A 24,055-nucleotide genomic window follows, 5' to 3' on the forward strand; every position below is an offset into this window, starting at 1 on the left:
CACGAATGAAAAAAAAAATCCTTTGTTTCTTTCTTTCCTGCCTAAAAGCACGTTGCAAGTCCTCAAAATGGTACTGTAACTCCAGTGTGACTCGAGTCTAGTCATGACGTTGTCCCGTCAGTTTGCTTGTACTTAGTTTGCGTGTTTCTTTCACTCCTTGTCTCTTAATTTTTGTTGTTGTTCCCGTCAGTTGTCTCATCCTCGTGTCATGATGAGTTTAGTTTGATTGTTTGTTACTTTGAGTGTTTGTTTTGGACTTCCTTTCATTCCTTTGATTTTGATTATTCCAAAAAAGCCTGGTTTTCCAGTTTTATATTTTGAAATGAGTTACTTTTTGCAAGCACTTCTGCCTTACATCCCTGCTTCCCTGCACTTGGATCCTCAACCTTGCAACACCATAACAATTTTGCTCGACTTTGAGGCTCCAAATTGTCAGGTGCGCCGGTGGCGGATAAAAGAAAATGCCCTTTCTCAGAATGGTGCAGAGGAGCCAGAGAAAGCTTGCAACAGCACGAAAATCAAGATTTGCTGGTTTTTACATTGGAGTGTACTGTAAATGTGCTGTTTATGAAATTAGAGCCCGAAGTGTGTGTGTGCGATGGACAATTCTCATGCAACAAAGACAGAGGTTTTTGCATTTGCTTTTCTTGCCATCTGACGTTAGCAGCAACTATGAGTTTTCCCCCTTTGGCCAAATGATTCAGATGCTGTCACATGACAAATGATAAAGAGGAGACCACGCCGCTGTGGCAAGATGACAGCAAGAAGGTTGCCTCAAACATAGCCTGAATGCACAAGGGCAAGAGTTGGTCATTTAAGTGCTGTTTGCTTTGCAGCGCTGAGAATTGAGTGGTTTGGCACACTGGTTTGGTGTGTGCGCTTATGTGTGTCTCAAAGATTTGCAGGCCTCTAGGATGTCCTGCCTCCATATTGAATCAAGCGGTTAACATGTCTGCCTCACAGCTGAGAGCGCCTGGGATCAAATCCTGACTCGGGCATTCCTGTGTAGAGATTGATGTTTTGCTTGCGTGGGTTTTTCTCCAGGAACGCCAGCGCCTACCGACGTTCTAAAGACACGCTTGTTAGGCAAACTTAAGACTCTGGATTGTCCATATTTTGGAATCTGAGTATGAATGGTAGTTTGTCTACACGTGCCCCGTGATTGAGTGACAGCTAGTCTATGGTATCCCCAGCTCACCTGTGACCCGAATGAGGACAACCAGTATGGAAAATGGTTGCATGGATGACCCAATATGCCATCTGTGGTCAAAAATATCAATATTCTTATGTGAACCAGTGTTGTTTTGATTGCGACTGATAATTGTATTTCAGTTTGTTTAAGGTAGTCCACATGTACAAAAAGTGACACCACCAATTACTGGAGTTGCTCGGCTTACGGTACTTTCGCGTTGCCAGACACAGGCAGGAACTAAGGTGGCCTAAAGGTGTCAAAAATACTGAAAAGTACTAGACTGGTAGCCCTGGGGAGCAGAGCACTTCCAAGACTGGCACTCATTTCTACAGACCACCGTCTCCACAATTCAGTTTGTCTTAGTGTAAATCTTCGCCTCTCTCCCCTTTTATTTAGAATTCTGCAATAATTACTGACAACCAATTTTCCTCAAACATTATGGAGAGGTGTGTTCTATATTTGCAACTGACTATAGAAATAACGGTGTAATGGCATAGTCTGTCATAGTACTGGCTCTGAATAGTATGCATTTTGCACACTGATAGTGCCTTACCGAAGCCATAATTTCCACGGAAAGTCCTTTATTCCACCGTGAATGTTGTGCAGCTCATCTCAAATACAGTTTGCACCTAACTACTCATGTCTATCAGGCTTGACCTCTTCAAATAAACGTGGTTGGATACCACAGTAATTGATGCATAAATGACCTGCCTCCCGCAAGATTTTTTGCACTATTATTTAGAAGGTTGTGACCCTGTGTTACATAAGACTGTTCATTTTAATCTTTAAGCTGTCAGGCTATTTACAGATGATTACTTTTTAAGCATTCATCCATTAATGACCTGTGATAAGTGTGGTAAAAATAGACATGGGCCACTGAGCAGCAAGTGTATTTCTAGTGGCACATAGGAGTAGCTCAGCATTTAAAGGCTGCTCGTCGTACTAGTTTTTTTTTTCTTCCATGTGCTTGCTAACGCTCCAGTGAACCTTCGGTCTCTCCTGTGTTCTCATAAATGTACAATACAGTTCTGTGTTGAGCATCTTTGTGTTTTTCAATGCAGCCAGAGCAGGGAAAAGAACTGCCTGGCCACTTGTGTATTCAGGCAGAAGGAACAACAGCCTGATGTGTTCTGTAGTGATGAGTGACTTTTATCCTCCTATCACTATTTAGAAAGGCCATGCCGAATCAACCTGCTAGCTTCAGAGGAAGTATTTCATTTTCACAATTTTGCAATTGTATGAAAGCTCTCGTTACAGTTTCTCACAAAAGTGACTATATCCCTCACATTTTTTAAAGTGTTTTACTATATTATCATATATATTATAGTTAGTAGATATAGATAGAGCGGCCCGGTGCTCCAGCGGTTAGCGTATTGACCTCACAGTGCAGAGGTCGTGGGTTTGATCCCAGCTCCGGCCTTTCTGTGTGGAGTTTGCATTTTCTCCCCGGGCCTGTGTGGGTTTTCTCCGGGTACTCTGGTTTCCTTCCACATTCCAAAAGCATGCATGGCAGTCTGAATGAACACTCTAAATTGTCCCTCGATGTGAGTGTGAGCAAGGATGGTTGTTCGTCTTTGTGTGCCCTGCGATTGGCTGGCAACTGGTTCCGGGTGTACCCCGCCCACTGCATGAAGACAGCTGGGATAGGCTCCAGCACCCCCCGCGACCCTAGTGAGGATAAAGCGGTTCGGAAAATGAATGAATGAATGAATGAATAGTACCTAATGGGACACCAATGAAAAAAATAGCATTTTGAGTCTCTATAGTCGTCAGTGTATAGCTTGTTTCTCAACACACAGCCACAAATGTGAGTATACCATGAGTAAAAAAAAAAAATCCACATCTGTCCCAATTAACCAACAGCATTGCAACATGATGAACACACCACCGAGATGACCTCTGCCTTGTGAAAGAAGCTGAGGATAAATGTGATGGACTGGCAAAGCAAGTCACCGGACCTAAAGCCTATTGAGCATCTGACTAGCATTTTGAAATAGAAGATGGTGGAGCACAAGGTCTCGAACCACCACTAAATGTCACCATGAAAGAGGATGGTGTGAAGATCTGACCAATCAACTCGAGCATTGTACAAAAATGTGAAGTGTATTCATTTTTTGTGGGATACTGTAACCACTCAAACACAATACACACACACTCATGGATGGGCCGAGTCTGCATGCATGTGGCGCATCCCCATCATGAAGAGAGACGATAATGTGCTTTTCTTCAGCTCTGAGTAGAGGCTTCTGAGAGAGGATTGTCCCACACGTCGGCCGGGGTACTGTCATCAAATGAAGTTCATCTAATATTGAATATCATCCCGGTTCGGATTCATAATTCATTATCTAAGTGAAGATGTGACTCTCATGAGCAGGATGTGGATTAAAAGCTCAGTGGTGGTGGTGGTGACGGTGGGCTCCATAAAACAACGCCCCACATCCAGGTGTCCTCATCCAGATGGCACTTAAGATCAGCCCCTCTGACTCTCACACGGTCCTTTCAGATGTGGCGTTTAAGCTTTCAAGCAGTTATCTCTGTCTTTTAAACAGCTGCCGCAGTCGCGGCACCACAGGACTTATGCTAATGAACACAAGGGAGCAAATAAAAGCTTTTTAATTTCCCACATTTGGGACTGAGCAGTAGGTGACTTGTCTGAGTAGAAATATGAAGCGTCAGACCACTTTTCCTATTCCCATTCCTGTTACAAATCCTAAATCACGACAATGTGGGTTCATTCTTTCATATTATGTAACAACGGTGGTCCTGCGTGCAATCAGCTTTGTGCGCCTGCACTCACAGTGACATGAGCAGGAGCAACACTAACATGTTGTGGAGGGTTATTTTATGAAACGAACTTGTTGAAAAGTAATACGGATGCATGTTTACGTGAAGTGAAACATTGCGTTTTTTGTGGAAAAGCAACAGTAATAAAACAAGGATTATTTTAATCATAATCACATTATTGTGGTCATATGTGCGCTTGATTACAGCCTGTGAAGTTTCGCAGCATGCCGTGACATAATAATAATAATAATAATAATAATACATTTCATTTATAAGTGCCTTTCAAGACACTCACGGACACTTTACAATGTGCGACTACCGACTCCTGTATGAGGAGGTCCAGAACTAAAAACATCGGCTAAATTGTAATTCGCCATCCATTCCAAAATTCCAAAACAATAAAAGACACTGAAGATGAAATAACTTGAAATTGACAAATTCAATGCTGAAAGTGGACAAATGAAAATCATTGTGGTGCTATATGAAGGCAAACCCATCATAAGAACACGGGCTCTTTTTTGGAGACTTAAGTGTAAAAAGTCGCGCATCTTGATTTTCATGCAGGCGTTCCGAGGGCATTTCCTTTGACGTGTGCCCAGCCTATTTGACATATTGGTTGGGGAAATTTGTCCAAAATTTACACCTGCTGGAGCATCTTTGAATTATTGTCGTAATAATTCATTGAATGTGCTATTATCGTCTTTTTCAATTTCTTAAAACCATTCCACTGGTCGGGGCACAGCTATGGCAAGTGGGTGTGTTTCACATCTGAACACAAATGACTAGGGTGGAAGTCAGTCTCCACGTGTCAACTTTACATCATACGGAAGACCGAGGCCTGCTTGCGTTTTCTTATAAACGTCCTTTGCACGTTTAGATATGCCGCCAGACTCGAGCAAATCAGTTTCTTCCTTTGCCATGTCAAGGACGATTGCAGCTCTTATAAGAGGAGCTGCTTTGATTGACAGTGACTCAAGTTTACTGTGTTCACACCCACAACAGCACACACCTTCTTAAATGCATCTGTGAAAGTACCAACACATAGTCTAAACCGCCTTCGCGCAGAGTTTGACAGCTTGCCACACCAGACTTAAACTAGACTTAAAAATAAATTCATATAATTTTTTGGACTTGCCTGTAATTGTGATTTCTTATTGTCTAAAAATGTTAACACTGTACTATAATTACCTTGTGTCAATAATCACACCATGGCAAGAATCAAGTAAGTCAATTCCAATTTCTTTCCAACTTGGATTAAAGTCCAGTTCAGATAGGCGTCATGGTAGGTGGATAATATCTGATATGTATTGGATATGTGGCAGCACGGTGCACAGCTGGTTAGTACATTCGCCTCACAGTGCAAAGGTGTCGGGTTCTATTCCGGCTCTGTGTGGAATTTGCATTAAACGGATTAGAAAATGGATGGATGGATGTATTGGATATGTGCCAATCTGATTGCAGGATATATGCACAAGCCATCAAAGTGTGTGGAATGACGGATGTACTCACTGCTGAATGACACACTCACAGTCAATCAAAACTATACACTGCAAGTGTGCTTCAGAGACTCATGGTGTATATGAGGAGCTCTGCCTGACCTCTTTCCATTCTTAACGTTTGTTTCTTGTGTTGTTGCTGCCCAATGTTGTCACTTCTGTTTTGATACCCGATGTTCATTTGTTCATCTGCATTTTGGGCGTGTGCACAGTGATATCAGAAATGCATCACTTGAAATTACATTAGCAAAAAAAAAAAAAAAAAAAAAAAAAATTGAAGGCAATTGAATTACATTTTTCCATTACACATGAAATGTTAACAGAACCAGTGTTCTGAAACCTGATTTTAATAGAGTGTATTATCAGAAAGACATGCAAACACCATCAGTGAGATTTCATTTTATTTGGATTCGGGACGATTGTCAAATTATTGCTGTTTACGCAAATGCAGCAATTTTGCTTACTGCGCCCAACGCAAAACATTGACGAGTGAAGACAAGCGAAGAGAAAAATGGTGCAGAATCTTATTTTGCAAAATCGAACAGGAGGAGCTAATGGGCTTTGTTTGTGAAAACACAGTTACAGTTTAACAGGTTAAGTGATTTGAAAACCCTGTACTACCAAAATAATCACTTTTCAGGAGACCCTGAGACGGTGTGGTTGTTCCACATATTAACCCTTTCATGCACTCTGTAACCTAATAACATGAAAAGCTGTCCACTGTAGTAACCACTGTCCCTGAAAGGGTTAATATTGTGCTGTCAAATAGTGATTGTTGCGATGAAGAAAAAGTCTTGAATGCTGTTTTTGGCCGCCATTGATGATAACCATGTAATTATTTCAACAGTTCAACGTTTATATGTGGTGCTGCTGTCTTGTGAATGAGTGCTGAGCTCATGTCATTTTTCAACTATCAACATTTTGAATCTCAAACAAGATGTGATGTTACATGCCTGTACTCTCGGTTGAACCAAATGCAAGTGACAACCACACCGGGTGAGACACTAACCCGCCACCGACCTCACAACGTGGATCTTTTGTCAAAAATGACACTGCAATCGAGGAGGAGAAGCAGCTGATTCTATTACTTTCTCTCCTGCGGAGCAGGTGCACAATAAAGAAGCAAAACCTGCCCAGTTGTATTTTACACTCAGCTGGAGGAACCTGAGATGATGCATGTGTGCACTTAGATTAAAACCATAACGGGCCAAGGCCACGCACCCTGGTGTACTTTTCCTCTACTCTGATTCAGCCTTTTCATCACAGGATATTTTGGGCTGTCAATATGTTCGGAGAGCATCAAGAAAAAGCCTCTTTGGTAAATATTTTAGAACAAGCTCAGGATGTACTCAAGTTGGTAGTTTTTAGCTCAACCAAAATTCTATCTTTCAAAACTTGAAATAAAAATCATTTGCAGTCATCACAAAATTTTGAGAACTAGATTGCCCACATCTCTGGCTTGATTTCAAGCTGACAGAACATGCTTTTCACTTGCTAATGACAAGTGAAAAGCTGCAGTGAAGGGCTGGCAAAGTATCGCCAGGCAGTGACTCAGAATCGAGCAAGCTAAAAGTCCCCACTTGTCTGAGCTAAATACCTTCAGCAATAACTACTTTTAACTCGTTTTGCTCTGGCAGCGACCGTAGACAGAGGTTTGGTGCATGACTCAATTTAGGAGGGTTTGTGTCTCACCAACCTAAATCATCTGTTGGGAGCTATCATTTCATTTCTCAAGCATCTTCCCGCTATATCAACACATGTGCTTCCGGCCTCACACACACTAATGTTGAAAGACTGCCTGAAGCTGCAAAGTCAGTGGCTTCATCCCACTTCCCTTGGGATGCTCGTATTACTATTTCCAGCCACAGATACATGTGCTGTTTCTTGTACATAATTACTGATCTGTGCGGCGGTAATTATCTGCATGCAAGTTGAGAAAATCAAAAGACAGTGTGCCCAAGAGGGCTGGTAGATGAGCTTGGAAAACATTGTCTTTATTGGACGTTTGTCACCTGAATAGGCATTACGGTAAGAATGGAGTGCATTTGTCATGAATATTCTCTAGACAGTAGACAACGTTATGCCATACTTTTGATGCTATCACACTCTATTAACTCATTTCGTCAATAGTGTTGCATTTTGATTGTACTATGTCATTCAAACTCAGTTTTACCATTATTATTACCGGTAATTGCTGATTTCTAATATGATGTCCACATCCATGATGGCGGATCATCTGACATCACTTGCGGTTCATCTAACATCACTTCCAATGGGCCATCTAGTTCAATTGGTGTCTGTGGCAGGATTAAAAATAAAGAAAAAGAAAAAAAAAACATTCATTTTACCTGACCAAAGGGTTTGTGGCTCCTGTGGTTTATTTTGTGAAACTGGTTCAAATGGCTCTTTCAGTGCTGATCCCAATGTAATATGTCCCTTCTCACTTGCCATACTGTGATTGTGCCGGGTACAGTCGAAACACGTGACGTACAAGACCCATACGTTGTCTTCTGTCTGAAAATTGTGATCAGTCACCAAAATGTATCTTGACATTGACGGCTGAGAATATTAGAATGACTGCCCGAATATGGTCAATTTTATGGATGGAGCATTTTCCTCTCCAAATTGGCGCTCACAACAGAAGCTCATGTTGCTTAATGAGGAAAACGCTTTGTCCATAAAATACAAAGTATTGGGGTGATCGGTATATTTTTGGAGGTTGGTGTGGGCATAAGTAGAGATGTGCACATACATTGGATGGGTGATCACAGTGTTGTGACATTGAGTGAGGTAAGCTCTTTTTAATTCTTATCATTAGCAACCCCAAGTAGCATTTAAAAGCTGCAGTTCTTAAAAATGGGCATTTAGTCATACTAAGCAACCTACTGACACAGCTCGGGAACGAACTGAATGGCGATTGGATCACACAATCGTGAACTCAAACAAATAATACATAAACGTATCGACAAAGTGTCAACAGAAATCACTGGTCAAAAGAACCAGGAAAACTATACATGAACAAAAAGCGCTTGCAAAGCCTAGGAAAAAGAAACTCTGAGATATGAACGAAATGACAAAAGTTTAATTTCATGAAAACAAAAACATCAGCATGGTCAAAGACAAAAAAAAACCAAATACTTACCAAGCGAGAGGCTAGAGGGTAAAAAACCACTATGACGAGATCGAGAGGTGAGGAAAACAACACTTGAGCAAGAGCAGCAACAAGGTCAATAATCCGACAAGAGACATGATCTTGGCAGTGGCTTCAATCATGATAAGCAAATTGGTAGCAGGTGTGCACGCTGGAAGAGAAGCCTTCTACTGCCACCTGCTGGTGAAACACAAGAACAGGATCATGACATCTATTGAGTTGAAAAGAACAAATCACTAAATTAAAATAACTGTACAAGATAAGACAAACAAAAATCCACATTTTCGAGTCTTTATAGTTGTACAGCAAATGAAAATTTGAATCAAGCATTTGTACATGAAATACCTCTCGAATAAGTACCGCATTTAAAATAAATCTGCGGTTCTGCAGTTGAGGAAATCTAACCCAGAGATGTGCATCCTTGTCTTGTATTTTCTTGGACTTTGCCAAAATAAATAGCCAAACGAATTTTGTCGAGGCGACAAGCATTCTTTTCTTGCATGCATTTTCAATCATTTCCTCTAAATCCTTCACACAAAAACCTTCTCCGGCTGCCAGTATGCTTCTCTCGTGCCTGCATTCTTTATTTTCCCTTTTCATTCCTCCACCGCCTCGAAAGTTGTCAATGCAGCGAGCTGTTCAGAGAATAAGCTAAAGTTTTCTAGGTCATGTGCGTATAATCTCCTCAATTTGAGCAGACCTCATGGAGCTTTTCAATTACATCTCGTTATTATCCATGATGTGTGTAGTTTTAATGTTTCACTTGTTAGGGAGAAAATTGTTTGTTAATGGTTCACCTTTGGAAAATTATTGCTTTTCAATTCATATTTAATCATTGCACGTTTTCCCCAATTTCAGTTGAATTATCATTGTTATTAAATAGTGTATGGGTTGAAGATTGTATGTAGGACATTGTTTTATTATTGAGCAGACTAGATATTGGTATATTCAGATTTTACCCGCTAAAAATGTTGAACAGTAAAGGTTGATTCTACCATCTCCAGAAGTATGCAATAAAAGATAGTAAAATCAAACAATTGTAATGGATTGGGAGGACAAGCACTTTCGAAAATAGATGTCTGAAATGTCTGAAAGTGAACTAAATTTCACCCCCTGCCCTGCTGCAGGACTGTTGGGTAACATGAATTCCTGTTGATGACAAACCTACAGACTCAGTCTACTATTATATGTACAGTAGTCAACTTCAGATGAAAGGATTACATATGAAATGTAATGAACCATGAACATATAACTGAATTTTGCTCATATAAATGTCAGCGACAATAAAGTGAGAGGCCGTGGTCTGGATGCGGAGTGTGACAATAATATGACCTTTGACACATGAGTCCAAAGGCAGAAATGAGATCCAGCTGGAGAGGATGTAACACATGATGAAGTTGCACATAAGCTGAGGTTAAGTCTCCACAGAGTGTCAGAGATGTGCCCTGCTAATGCTGCCTGGTGCAAAGCTGACAGCCGGCAGTCTTTGACTTGATTGGCAGGGAGCCTTGTCTTGGTGGTGCTGTCCAGGGTGCTGACCTCTGCTCTGGTGAGAATCTCTCAACTCTCGCCTCCTCAAAATCCCCCCAAAGCAGGTCAAAGCACACAAGATCTTCAAGAGATGTAGTTTTGCTTTCAGCATATCCATCATTATAAATGTTTAGTGCTTCATTAAAACTTTTAAGGCAGGTCCTGGCTTGTCCCCCCACACCCCTCTCAAGTAGCACTGATGAAAAATTGCGCCCTCCTCCAGCAATTAAGTTGCCCATCCCTGCTCAAGTTGTTGCCAGGCAAGATTCTGAGGTCTCCATAATGAGCGCCCCATAGCCCAGTTTAAGAAAAAAAGGACTGTATATTGATTTGATTTGACTTTTTATTTGGTCTCCCATAGGAGAAACTTGTCTTAGAGGACAGGCCCCCCATGCCGCTACATACATTGAACAATACATACAGTATACAATACACAACAGACATTGGACAATAATACAATACAGGACAATATATACTCTACATACATTGGACAATACGTTACAGGCATCTGCACACCCCACATTGCCCTCATGTCCTCCTGCCTGTCTGCTTTCCTCTAGTTGTTTGTTAATTAGGTTGATAGCCTGCGGTATGAATGAGTTTTTGTATCGGTTTAGTTTGCATAGAAGGGTCCTGTACCTCCTTCCTGAGTGTAGGAGCTCGAATTGGGAGTGCAGCACGTGAGAAGGATTGTCTAGAATGTTGTTGGCCTGTTGAATAACGGACTGTACATATATCCTCCTGACTACCAGGAAAAAAAATGTTGTCCAATCACATTTATTTTGAAATTCCGCAATCTATGTGAAGTAATTGGACTACTCCAAAAGAAATTTTTGAAATCCCACTACATTTTTTAAACAGGCTCAAATACACTTAAAACAACTCAAACAACACTTTAACATGTTCATAAGAGTCTTATAATTAAAATGCCAACAGCATTTCAAGACAAAATGTGTTCGATAAAAAGTATTACTTTTCCTCTTCCCATAAAAAGTGCTTGCACTGAGGGAAGCCATTTTCTTACTTTTTCTAACCCCTACAAATTCGGTATCATTGGAAAGCACTGAATGTCCTCTTTAGAGTAACAAAATGAGTTAATGCGATTGGATGCACTGGGTGGGAGATATTTAGGTTCACAAATGTCCTTTACAGAGGACAACTTTGAACTACTGGTAGTCAGGAGGATATATCCTGGGGAGCAGGGGGCGGGGGCTGTCCGATAATAGTCAATATTCCAGCCATATTAGTTGTTGTGTTTACTTGTGATGCAATAGTACTTGTAGTACTATTATAGTGTGTGTGTGTGTTCTCTTAACTTATTGGGCTGACAGCGAGTACAGAGGCAGCGGCCACAGTCTAGCGCATTCTAGCGCATTCCGTTCATCACAGGGCCATTCGCGAGAGCGCATTCAGCCTGCTGACATCTGCAATGTGACAATTGATGATTACCTGCGGGAAATCGATAATGATCACCACATTATCAATGCTGCCCTTGATAACGCAGCACCCGTCAAAACAGAATACAGTATTGGCAAAATTCAGCGTCAGAATGTAAGCCGTTACCGCAAAAGTCGCTCATAGCTAAGGGCTCCAAAAACACGTTTACAAAAAAAATTAAAAAGACCTACGATGCCATATCAAGCCTGTGACATTGTAGTGAGTGCTCCTGGTGCGTTGACAGAAGAGGAAAGGTTCCAATGTAACGTATTTTTAGAATGTGTTGTTTTGATTTATTTTACGCCCTTGATCTTTCTCAGGTCATTGAGGTGCAGTGAGCTCAGTGGCATTGGCTGCCACATCTGTGGCGCCATGTGTTGCTCCTCCTGTTATTCGGCTTTGGGGATCAAAATCCATATGCCACTTGCAATTTATGGTCTGCTTCACTCTTATGAATAAGTTATCATATGTGTTCTTCAGATAAGAGCCCGAGGACTCACGTGTCATATCTTTGCGTGCCGATGTGAGTTCAGGTGTGCAGAGTAGGCACAGACAAGAGGGTGACGTTTACTTATGCATGAGGCGGCACTTTTCCAGCTGATCACTGATCTGGTTCGGCGTGTGTGATATGACTGCTGGGATCCGCGAGACTGCTTGTGTCAACTTGGGCCTGTTTAAAACAAAAAAGACAGTCAGCAATTTCGACACGTGCGGTAAGCTTGTTTAAGAATAAGAATAAGAAAGCCTTTATTCGTCTCACAATGGAGAAATTCCCGATGTACAGCAGCAAGGTTATGAAAGGAAGAATGTAGAAGAACAAAAAGTATAGGATATTTATTTGGAATTCACTGCTCTTCCGAATGTTCCCTATTTTACTAATTTTCACTTTCATAGAAAATTATTTTTGCAGATCCATGTGTTTGTATTGGGAAAAGACAGCAAGGGATACTTCATGAATTGATGAAGTGTGTTTGTTTGCGTGTGCTTGGGAGCCAGCAGAGAGAGAGAGAGAGGACAGATTAGGAGGGAAATGGCTCTGCAAGACCGTGGCAAGGATGGGATGACGAGGGAGACGGAGGAGAGGTGGCAGGCAATAAAGTGGCCCATCAATCTGGTAAATGAGTGTCCTTCCCACCGACACTACTTTGGGAAACAGTCTACTCCGGTCACAGGTTTAGCACGCAGCCATGCTTAATCTGGTCTTCCGTTCCAACATTTCCTTATCGAGGAAGGTAGCTAGGAAACAAATGTTTAGTCTACACTTTCTTCTGCCGGTTGTCCATGTGACTACTTGAATGCAACCAGAACTCTGAGCACACATTTACAGTCTGTTTATGTCTGTCCATCTTGCCCTTTTGCAGCCTCAGTTTCTCCTCTCGTGTTCTTGATGCAAGTTGGATATCGTCTTCTGAATGATATCTTAGTTAGGGCAAGGGAAGGCAACTCCGGGCCTCGAGAGCCACAGGCCTGCTTGTTTTAGAGGTTTCCCTCTTCCAACATACCACATTCAAATGATCGGCTTATCAACAAGCTCTGCAGAAGCTCTGCAGAAGCCTTAAAAGGATCCTGATCATTTAAATCAGGTGGGTTGGAAGAGGGAAACTTCTAAAACAAGCAGACTGCGACTCTCGAGGACCGGAGTTGCCTACTCTCAAGTAAGGCAAAACACACTCCTCTGTACTGCTTCTTCTCACAAGGGTCATAAATAATTTTAGCTGTGTTACCTGATGTGCTTCGGCCCTCTCTGAATGTGCTTTAAGCTGTCTAATGACACCTCAGGTGGAGGTTACTGTACAACTAAACACACGCACTAAAATCATTCATACATGTAGGAAGATATGCTATTTCTTTTTAAATAGTCATGAACTTTAACTCATGTCTGTTACAGTAGGCTCACCCTCTTTTTAATTGGTGGAATTTCAAACACACATGCGGTCATGAGGCTTGTATGCTGTTTTTTAAATATTTTTAAATCAGATTGATTTTTTTTCAGGGAAAAAAAAAAGCATGCTCTCGTTGAAAGTTGAAGTACATATCAAGTATCTCCTCCATAAGGCATTTTAAAATGTCAATGTCAGTTACAGGTCTCAAGAAAAGTACATTTCGAGATTTGCACACAACCTACGCTGCCCATGATTTGCTCCTCTGTGATTTCCCCCCCCCCCCCCTTCATTCACATCATGTGCGCAGTGGGAGTGTCAGAGGTCTGGCAAGAGAATTCTCATAAATGAAAAGGTGGGCATGTCCAAGCACTCAAAAAAAAAAAAACGGAGCAAAACGGCCCTTTGTCAACACAAGGCAGGCTTTTATATAAAGAACAGAAGGCTCATAAACATGGCCCAAGATGGATAACCTTCACAATAACTGAAATCTCTTAAGGAGCTTTGGATGCACGTTTTCTTTTTGTTTTTTCATTCTTGCTAAATATAACACTCTGTACATTTGGATCTTTTTTTTCACTTGTTTTTGTTGATACAGGAGCACGATATCGCCTCGTTGATGCAATAGCTCTGTGATGACACGATGCTTGGCGTGTCCAATTACCATTGTTGTCACGAACGAGCATTGTGACTCGGCCACACAATCTGAGCTGCCAACAGCGTGAGAAGGAATGTCGGTGCTCACACTATCATGTTAACTATTCGATCAGTGTCACTTATTTCGAAAGGCAAACAAAATCATCTGATGAATGTGTGGAGTATATCAGCTTTTTAAGGCCACGAGTACAGACTTTTTTTAAAAATGCAATTTATCCTAGCTCTGGGTTAATATATTTTTATATATAAATATATATCTCCAAATCAACACACAGCGGCGAGTACACATGTCAGGGCTGCACTGACTACTAGAAGTCAGCAGCTGCGTGCACATTTTCACACATTTCTGAGTCTGTGCCGAACAGCCGGCTCAGGGTGACAAGAATACCATACCCAGGAGACGGACCCAGTTTTAGTCTCTGTCCTACAGCATTTTACAATCCATCGGGAATGACGCTCACAACTTTTCTTTTTTTCTGACTGTAGAAGCAAATCCTTGGCTTTACTTTATGACTTCTTTCCATTTTAATGAGATGAACTGTATTTTGCACTTGTCCCACATGATTGGCATAATCTGTTAATCAACTCTGTGACACAAAATGAACGAATGCAATGACTGCTGCCATAGGTGCAACTCGGAATTATGAGTAATTTAAAACCACGTGCGATACAGCCAGCTTCAGGCAATTGCCAAGCAGACTTAATGGTCTGCTTGGTAACACCAACGGTGGCTTGTCAATAGAGGGCACTATAGGACGCCGCCCTCCTGCCCAGCTGCGTCATCTTGAATGGGACAAAAATTAAATCTAAAATATTTTGATAAAAGCCCTTCAAAATGTATGTTTATCTGGTTTTGGATGATCTGGATGAATACTATACTGTGATTGATCAGATTGGCTTTTCAAAATGATGACATCACTGTTAAAAGCGTGACTTGCACAGTTGATCCTTGTGTAATACACATGGAAGTGCATCAGAAAAAGGATGGATGGACTATTAATAGTCTCCTCTTGGCTCAAGCCAGAGGGCAGCCATTTTACGTTGCTGTTTGCATATTATCTCAGTGTCGTGAATTGTGACTGACAGAAGTTAGGTTTACATTTCGCAAAGAATTGTGTTCAAATAGGCTACACTTTCATTTCATTGGTGATGGTTTCACCATGTTGCAAACGAATATTTGAGTAGCATTCACAGATATGCCTTGTCAGAGAAAATTTCAAATCAACAGTAAAGTTTAGCAGTTTGAACATTTAAATATCCTGTCTTTGTTGTGCATTCAATTAAATATGGGTTAAATATGAATTGCAGAACACAACATCCCAATATCACACAATATCCAATGAACAATAGGGGTTCATTGGATATTGATTACTATATCGTGGATCGGAAATGATTTTGATCACAGCCGATACTCCCGATTTAAGCAGCTGGAGATCTCTCCCATAGGATTTGTGTGTGGCAATCTCCAAGAAATCCGTTGTGGGACCCCAGATTGGAGTATGATGGAGGCAAAGCTCTTGAGATTATGTTAATAGAAGTGGATACCTTTGATGTTCCTCAATTAAATTAGAACGTTTTGTTCTGGACGTGACATCATTAGTTGAGGTTGTTGAGTTCTGAAAATTATATTCCGCAATTCTAATCTGTCACCAGAGAGAATGCAAGACGAAAAATGTCGAAACAATTGTATCGTTTTGCTATGTGTTACTATAGCGTGCGTGGCAGCAGACAATTTAGGGCCAGTTGAAATAGGGGGCACAGCATGCATGGAGAAGGATAAACCCCAACAGCTCAACATAAAACTGATCCAATTTAATCCAGCTTGCACAGCTTTAGCCCCAACAGTTTGGAAGCAAAAAAAAAAAGGCAAATGGTGCTGCTCACTATCGAACACTATTGTCTCCTCAGCCTCTCTTTCTAGAATAGACTAAAGCATTTCCTATTTAAGGCCAAGCCCCTAAAGACCATTAAAGCTCTGACAGCCTCTTAAAACGAGCACTGGCGGAGGATTCACGCTGCCAGCTATCACCGATGGCATGCAATAACTCCCTGGGGGTCGAGTGTGGAGCGCAATACATGGCTAGTGTGAGAGTGTTCACACCAGGCTCTTCATGTTCAGCATGCATGACACAACCGCACGTGACAGGGCAGGGAAATGCATGCATCTTATTGGCTAAATTATGTCCTGTTTCGCCCAGGACCAGCACAACTTCAAGAGTCATTTAATCACGGATCACAACACTTGCACTGCTTTTTTTGCTCTATGCTTCATGGGGCCACAAAAATAGAGACATACATCTAGATCATATTCTTTAATCGAGTGTTGCTGCTCATACCCAATTGCACGGTTCTGTGTCTGGCCAACATTAAGACTGGCATTATTCCGACTGGCAATGGATCTGTGTGGCCGGGCAATGTCAAAGCGCAAAAGCAGAAGGCGTGCAGTCAGGATGGTAAATGGCCTGAGGGAAAAGTATAACCTCTCTCGTAATTACACGTCAGTGCATGCAGAGGTGAACAAGGGTGAGGTGCACACTGGGATTGCTTTAATGGGCAAAGCACTGATGAGCATCCAATTTCCATTTACCCCTGAATATTTCTGCATTTTTTTGCATTCAGAGCAACATGTTTGATAAAGTGGCATCATCACATCCTTTTCTTTTGTTTTTTTTTTTTTGCTCTGTTGATATCATCAATGACAGGAATAAGAATTAAGACTTTTTTTTTCTAACCGCTTAGCCACATGGGGCTCCTCTATCAATACGACTGACCGACATTTGGCAGTTGAATCCCCACTGCAGGAAAAAAACATCCCAGTGCTATTTATATGGCTCGTGGTAAATAAACCTTGTTTGAATGAACGGATATTGGGAGCTTTGCAGCTATTAGTCAAAATATCTTCTTGATACTTTTTTACCTTCAGGCATATTAGACCCTGATTTGATCATTATGACAGATATCATTTAGGATGAGACTTTTTGGAAAATGTGAATTTTGTGGATGCCATTTTATTTTCTTATGCAAAGCTACACTAAGGCAGCAGGCGGGTCATCGAAAATTGTACTCAAGTAGGAGTAATGTTATTTTAGAATATCACACAGTTAAAAATGGTCCTCCCTACATTTCTTTGAGTAAATGAGTATTCAGAGAAAAGACTACTCAAATATTGAGGTTTTTATTATTATTAATTTTTTTTTTATCAGAGCCAAAAAAGTAGTGAAGGGAATTCTGCTCAATGGATATATATACCATTTATTGTTCACATAAATATTAATGTACAATGTTTCCCCAAAAATACCCTGCTTAGGGCACTATTTTTGTGCCCTAGTGCAAGTTTACACGATGTGCAGTCTAAATCATTGTTTTGGTATTTTCACAGATGGGTACAAGCAGGCACAGTGTGGTGGATTTAAAAAAAAAAAGACGTTTTGCAGTGTTGTGGGTGTGAACGCAGTTGACTTTATTTGCCAGCAATTGAATCGGTTCCTCTTTCTTTTCAAATGCCGCACGCTGACAAGCCTTGAAATAGTGGAAGAAGAAACTGATTTGCTCAATTCCTCCGACAGGTCAAGGCATGAAATGTACGTTAATAAGTAGCTCCTAGCAGACCCCCACGGACAGATGATAAAAAGTTGTCTAGGGAGAAAACCGACAATTCCAATTCCAAGAGAAGTTTCTAAAGGAAACGGAACGTTTAATCCTGGGTGCTAAATGAAGTATTTTAAAAATAAACATTGTGCACATCGCCTCCCGGATGAAAATTTACAATTGTGCGTGAGGATGGCGGTGATGACTTACAGCTATGCTGACACTATGAGCTGAGTATCAGGAACAAAAAACGTATTAACCAGGTAAAATATTTTAAATGGCTATTATTTTGCAGCTATTATACGGGTGTTACCAGCTCATTCTACATTCACACATCATAAAAAAACTGGAATGATTTTGTCTCAATCCACTCGCAAAATGAGTCAGTGTGAAATCTGGCCCTGACTCTAAAACTGTCCATAGGTATGAATGAGTGGAAATAGATTTCTTTTGTCGATCGATGGATGGTAATTGACTGGTAAGTGGCGTCCAGTCCAACACTGAAGTGAATGGGGATATGTTCTTGCTAACATGCAACCCAAATGAGGACAAATGCTTCAGAAAATGGATGGACAACATTTGTCTATGTAGATATAAATTAACTTTGACATTCAAACGTGGATAGCTAGTACTCGAACCAATTTTGATGCCATTTGGCAACACAATTGAAAAAATAATTGATAGATGTACAGTAATTCCGCACATAGTATCCGTGGAATTTTCATTTGGGTCAACCGCCATTTTGTGGATGTCGTGTTTTTGTTTTTGTACATTTCCAAGTCAATAAAATAGATGCAGCACATAGTTGACTGAAACTGATCATTTTGCAGCCTGAGTCTAGTGAAAATTAGGTATGATTTTTTTTTTTTTTGGTTTACAAAAACTGAACATAATTCTTTTTAAAGGCTTTTTATTTGAGATAGTATTGTGGTCAGATGTATGTATGCAAGCAGACATGCTGCAAATCGTGCTGTCGCTGAGATTTTCTATGGTTTAGAAAGCCTGCAAAGAACAACACTATATCTGATAAGCAGGAAGCACAGATGACATCACCAACAAGCTAATAGAAGGTTCTCAAAGCACAGCGGGGAGAACGCATGGCTCATCTCAAGTATCCGTTACCATAAATCTGGACCATGTACTTATAAAAGATCGGTTGGGAAAGAGCCACCTTTTCACAGGCTGTTAAACTGGGTGCAAAAACAAGACACCAATGCTCTACTGTAAGAGGATACAAATAGAAACATTTGAAAACCAGTAGGATACTAATTAAGGAAAAGGACTGGTACATAGTGTCAATACTAGAAATGGCTCTGAGAAAGACGATTCAAAACAAAGCAGCTGCATATTCACCCTTTGAACAAGGAGCAAGAGCAGAAATCGATATTTTCCTCTCTTCACTTCTGCTCATTACTAGAGGCGAGAGGTGGGGGTGGTTGTCGGGGACCGCGTGACCACATGAGACATGTATTACAGTGCTGCGGGGCAACTGACACATTCCGGTATTCTTGGTTCTGCTTGTTATCAGGCGAGCTATATGTCATCATAAGGCTGCGTGGTATTATGCACTTCCCAATAGACCAATGATGGTAACTGTGACAAAGGAGCTCTACTTTCACAGGCCCTAGGAGGATCATCGTTGTGTCAAAATGCATTTGTTACATGGCAAACCTCTGTTGAAAAATAATCTCAGAGGTATTTGTTATTATCTTTTGATCTTGTCATTTGTCTTTTTCTTGCTACAGGGCACATTTAACAAATTAATCGACTTTTAACATATTTTACATGTTGCTTCTTTGAACTTATTCGACTCCACGCTAAGTTTGCCGAATAGTATTAAAATTAACATTATCATTATTGGCTAATATGGGCAGCCCGGTAGTCCAGTGGTTAGCACGTCGGCTTCACAGTGCAGAGGTACCGGGTTCGATTCCAGCTCCGGCCTCCCTGTGTGGAGTTTGCATGTTCTCCCCGGGCCTGCGTGGGTTTTCCCCGGGTGCTCCGGTTTCCTCCCACATTCCAAAAACATGCGTGGCAGGCTGTTTGAACACTCTAAATTGTCCCTAGGTGTGAGTGTGAGCGCGGATGGTTGTTCGTCTCTGTGTGCCCTGCGATTGGCTGGCAACCGATTCAGGGTGTCCCCTGCCTACTGCCCAGGTGACAGCTGGGATAGGCTCCAGCACCCCCCGCGACCCTAGTGAGGATCAAGCGGTACGGAAGATGAATGAATGAATGAATGAATTATTGGCTAATATAAGACTGCTTATTTTAATTTATAATGCAAAATCGGGTACATGGGTCCAGAAATAAAGATATGATCAATAAAAACAGTAGTTATTCTAATACAGTATCACAACAAAGACACAGTGCAATTACCGGTATGTGAAATCAGTGGACAGTTTCTGCCAAATAGAAAGTGGTGATGAAAACGGATTTTAATCAATAAAGACTTGTCGTCGGTGGAGGGCACCTGGCGACACCCTCTATCCCAGCTGAGTCACCTTGAATGGGACCAAAAACATGAAGTACAGTATTATAATTCAAAATATACCGGTATGTATGTCTGTTTTAGATGATCAAGATGAATAGTAGAGTTATTGATGAGCAAAATTTGTTTGTCTCAGGGGTCTCCAACCTGATTTAATTTTAAGTTTGGGTGCACTGAAAGTTTGACGTGCAGGTGGATCTTGTAGAAAAGTGGGGTCAAACTAAAATTGTGTTGACTTTTAAAAACATTGAAATACCTTTCATAATTCAAGTGTCGTAACAATTTCGTTACGGTCACTCAACTTTATACTGCAGTATAGCAACAACCGCAGGTGTTGCAAAAAAGTTCTGCACATAAAAGAAAGACAAAAATTAAAATAAAACAATCAGCATCCATCCACTGTATCTCTATGCTCTCGAGGGTTGTAGGTGTGGTGGAGCCTATCGCAGCTGAGTTCCTGCAGTAATACAATCATTAAAAAAATCTTTTAATTGTGCGTGCTTCTTGTTACGGTGTTGAATTTCTCAGAATAAAATAAGTTTGACATTTGAGCCGAACTGATTATTTTACTGATCCCTTGCTGATTATGAAGTTCCTATGATTTAGGTCCACTCCTTTTACTGTCAAAGTGTGATTCCAGCATTAAAAAAAAAAAATAAACACATTTTGTTTGATACTTTTTGTAGCACTTTTATCACATTCTAAGCTAGATTGTCATTTGATGATAGGCTTCAATGAGACACATGTGCATCAACAAGTGACTCGCTAGTATCCAGTGAACTGAATGTGAAAGATTCTCTGAGCCAGATATTTACTTTTACAAGCCGCTGTTACCAACACACAATCCATTTCATTCACCGTATTGTTATGAAGAAGCGTGCTGCCCTCCATTGTGCAAAAAAATGCTTTGGACCTGTGAGAAGGTGCCTCCAACGTTGAACATTCATTTACTGTACTCCTCATGTTGGCCCCGTGATGTTCATCACTTGACGAGGGTTCATCAGTGCAGTAGGTTGGTGGGCGTAAAGTTAGCAATATCTGCGTGTCAATGTGTAGGTCGGTGTCTGTCAGCGTGTCAGCAGTGGCGCCTGCAGGACGCCAACACGCAGGGGATGCAGTCAGCTGGAGTGGATGAGATACAGCATGTGGCGATGTTGTAAAACGCTGGTGGTGCATTTTGACAGCACACTGCTGTGCCCATCCAGGAACACTGACTCACGTAAGTGGCTGCTCCCGCGCAACGGAGATTGCATGGGAGGTCAAAGAGCTGTGAGAGGTAACAAAGCAATAGTGTCGGGAAAATGTGTGTGCCTCATCACATTCAGCTCCCAGGCAAGATTTCATGCTAGCGGTGGCAACAGGGCTCTCACCATTGACTGATCAGTGACTCACTCCACTATGATACAGACAGCATCTGTTAGAGTGCAAATGCAAATGCAGCCTGGATTTGCTGGCTGAATTATGAGGCTTTTCTAAAATTGATGAAATATGACTCCACCTAAAGGCTTTAAAAATCTGAAGCTCTGTGATAGGACATGGCACTGCAGTTGAGCTCTTTGTTTTTATTGCCCTCCAGATCGTCTCTGTTTGTGGTGTGTAACCTTCTGGTCTGGCGTGACGATTATGATACAGTCTTATAGTTGATGTGCTGACATAATTGGTGAAGGACTTGTGTTGGAAAACAACTTTCACAAACATGACTGAAATGCATCCCAATCTATTTGTTTTCACAATTTGGTTTATCAAAATGCTTGACCTGCCCTCCCCCATTCCTTGCTGGATCATCTCTCCAGACAGAATCTGCATAGCGAACGTCTGTTCACTTTTCACAAGAAATCACCATCACATTCATCAAGTGAAAATGTTAAATGACTTTGTGTTGTCTTGCTAGCGAAGACTTCCCGTGACCGGCCATCTTAGTTAACAAATACTTCAGACAGAGATCAAAGTCACTACAAAAGACAAAAATAATTGTATTTAAGATGAAAGGAGTAGATGTAGGGACAAGGTTCAATTCCGACTTTGGAGAGGAACTCCTTCAATATTCCGCTGATTTACATATACATCACTATAAATCAACTCGACAACAAGAAGCATTAGAAAAGGACTGTGGGTAAACGTTCCTACTTAATTAAAAATATGATTGTAGTTTCTTTTTAATGTTTTACAATAGAGCTTGATGTTCTTTTCTTTCTTTTTTAAAATGTATGTTTGCATTTTAATTTATCAGGTGTGTTTATATAAAATCCCTGTCCCGAGACCTCAAACTCCCTCTGGTGGTATTTAAGTACAGTATATATTTTTTTAATTGTTTGGCTCAATTACATTCTGTAATTTTCTTGGGAGACTTTGGTCAAGGTGCGTACGCCAGATTCTCCATAGGCAAATTGTACACACTGGCATCAATCTTTTAGAATGCATATTTGATATAAAGCCACAATAACAGATCTCCCTTAATTGCAGGATGAGCACTACAGGTCCTGCAGTGACTGCCGCCATGCTCTAAAGACAACGCGCCGGCCACCATGAAAGGGTTAGGAGCCAACCGCAGTCGACATCTCTCTGACTCGTGTGAGGCAGCAGGGTGCCCGCAGAAAGCTCTCTGCCCTTTGACCTCTGATCCTCACTGCTCCTTCATGTTAAGCCCAACCATCAAGCACTATGGCACCCTGGATCCTCACTTCCACCAGTATGCACCCACTAGCCCAACCGCCTTAGCTCCAGACTGCCTTCTGCCTTTCAACCAGATGTCCAACAGCAGCACCTTCCCTCGTCTCCACTTCACCCCGCAGACAGAGCAGTCGGACTGTCCCCAAGGCTGTATGGCAGGCAGTGCGGGAGCAGGGCAGCGCAGCAGGGCAGGTACACTATCCACCTCTGTGACAACGGGCAGGGGCCTGGGTTTGGGTTTCACTGGCACTCCCATGATCACAAGTGGATCAGCCACCATCTCCTCTGCAGCGGCAGCCAAAATGAATCGGTTACCATCCAACATCTTGGATCAACTGGAACGGCATCTGCCCCTGCAGCGGGACGGCTTTAGCACTTTGCAATTTCACAGAGGACGTATGTCGAAACAACGGAGTGAGAGTCCAGGGCGGATACGGCACCTGATGCATTCTGTGCAGAAGCTCTTTGCCAAATCTCAATCCCTGGAAAACGCTTCCGTAAAAGGAAATGCAATCACCGGAACCAGTGAGGACAGCGGTAGACCCCCCCAGAGGAGCAAGAGTACAGATAGGGCTAAGACTGAAGGACAAAAGCAGAAATCAAGGGCAAATGCATTAGGCCTGTGGAGCTCAGACAACACTCTTGACAGTGATACTACCAAAGCCGGCACTGTTGCTGTTGGTTACCGCAACCCATTATGTATGATGACACTTGGTAGAGCGATATCAGACATCCAGGCCCACCCTAGACATATCTCACAGGGCTACAACACCATTTCTGCACATTCTCTCAAGTCCTCAAAAAGCAGCAGTGACCTCAAGCTCCTGGGGTGTCCCGGATCAAAGGTTGGATCCAAGGACGGAGAAGGAATAGCTCGGAGCAAGGATGATACGCTCGTGAAGAGGGGATCCTGGTCCAATCTCACCTTTAATCAGGCCCGGCAAGTGTTGCAGAAAGGCTCGGCTACAGTCAACAGGACCCTTTTAAAAACAAAGTCATGCCACCAGGATCTGGCCAACCAGTTCCTTCAGGTAGGCAGGCGTACCAGTGAGTTCATCTTCATTCTTCAATTTAACATTATTTGTGTTTACCACACTCGTTAATGCTGGTTTTCACCCCGCGACATGCCTATATTCAATCATTTTAGTTACAAATCTTCATTTCATTAGCCTCCACAACTAT

The 24,055-nt window shown here is 41.7% G+C and overlaps 1 protein-coding gene across 3 annotated transcripts in view; it reads left to right on the forward strand.

The window, feature by feature from the left end:
- The window catches only part of dlgap4a (discs, large (Drosophila) homolog-associated protein 4a), a 62,367-nt gene that overhangs the window by 24,625 nt on the left and 13,687 nt on the right, over positions 1–24,055 (forward strand). For all 3 annotated transcript variants that reach the window (XM_086115007.1, XM_086115024.1, XM_086115016.1), the window contains exon 2: positions 22,667–23,904. In XM_086115007.1, coding sequence (XP_085971133.1) covers positions 22,729–23,904 — 1,176 coding nt within the window. In that variant the 5' untranslated portion in view covers positions 22,667–22,728. The remainder of the gene's footprint in view (positions 1–22,666; positions 23,905–24,055) is intronic.

The sequence above is a fragment of the Hippocampus guttulatus genome, chromosome 1 (genome assembly GCF_054856545.1).
Source record: "Hippocampus guttulatus isolate MCC_2025c chromosome 1, RoL_Hgut_1.0, whole genome shotgun sequence".
NCBI lineage: Eukaryota > Metazoa > Chordata > Actinopteri > Syngnathiformes > Syngnathidae > Hippocampus > Hippocampus guttulatus.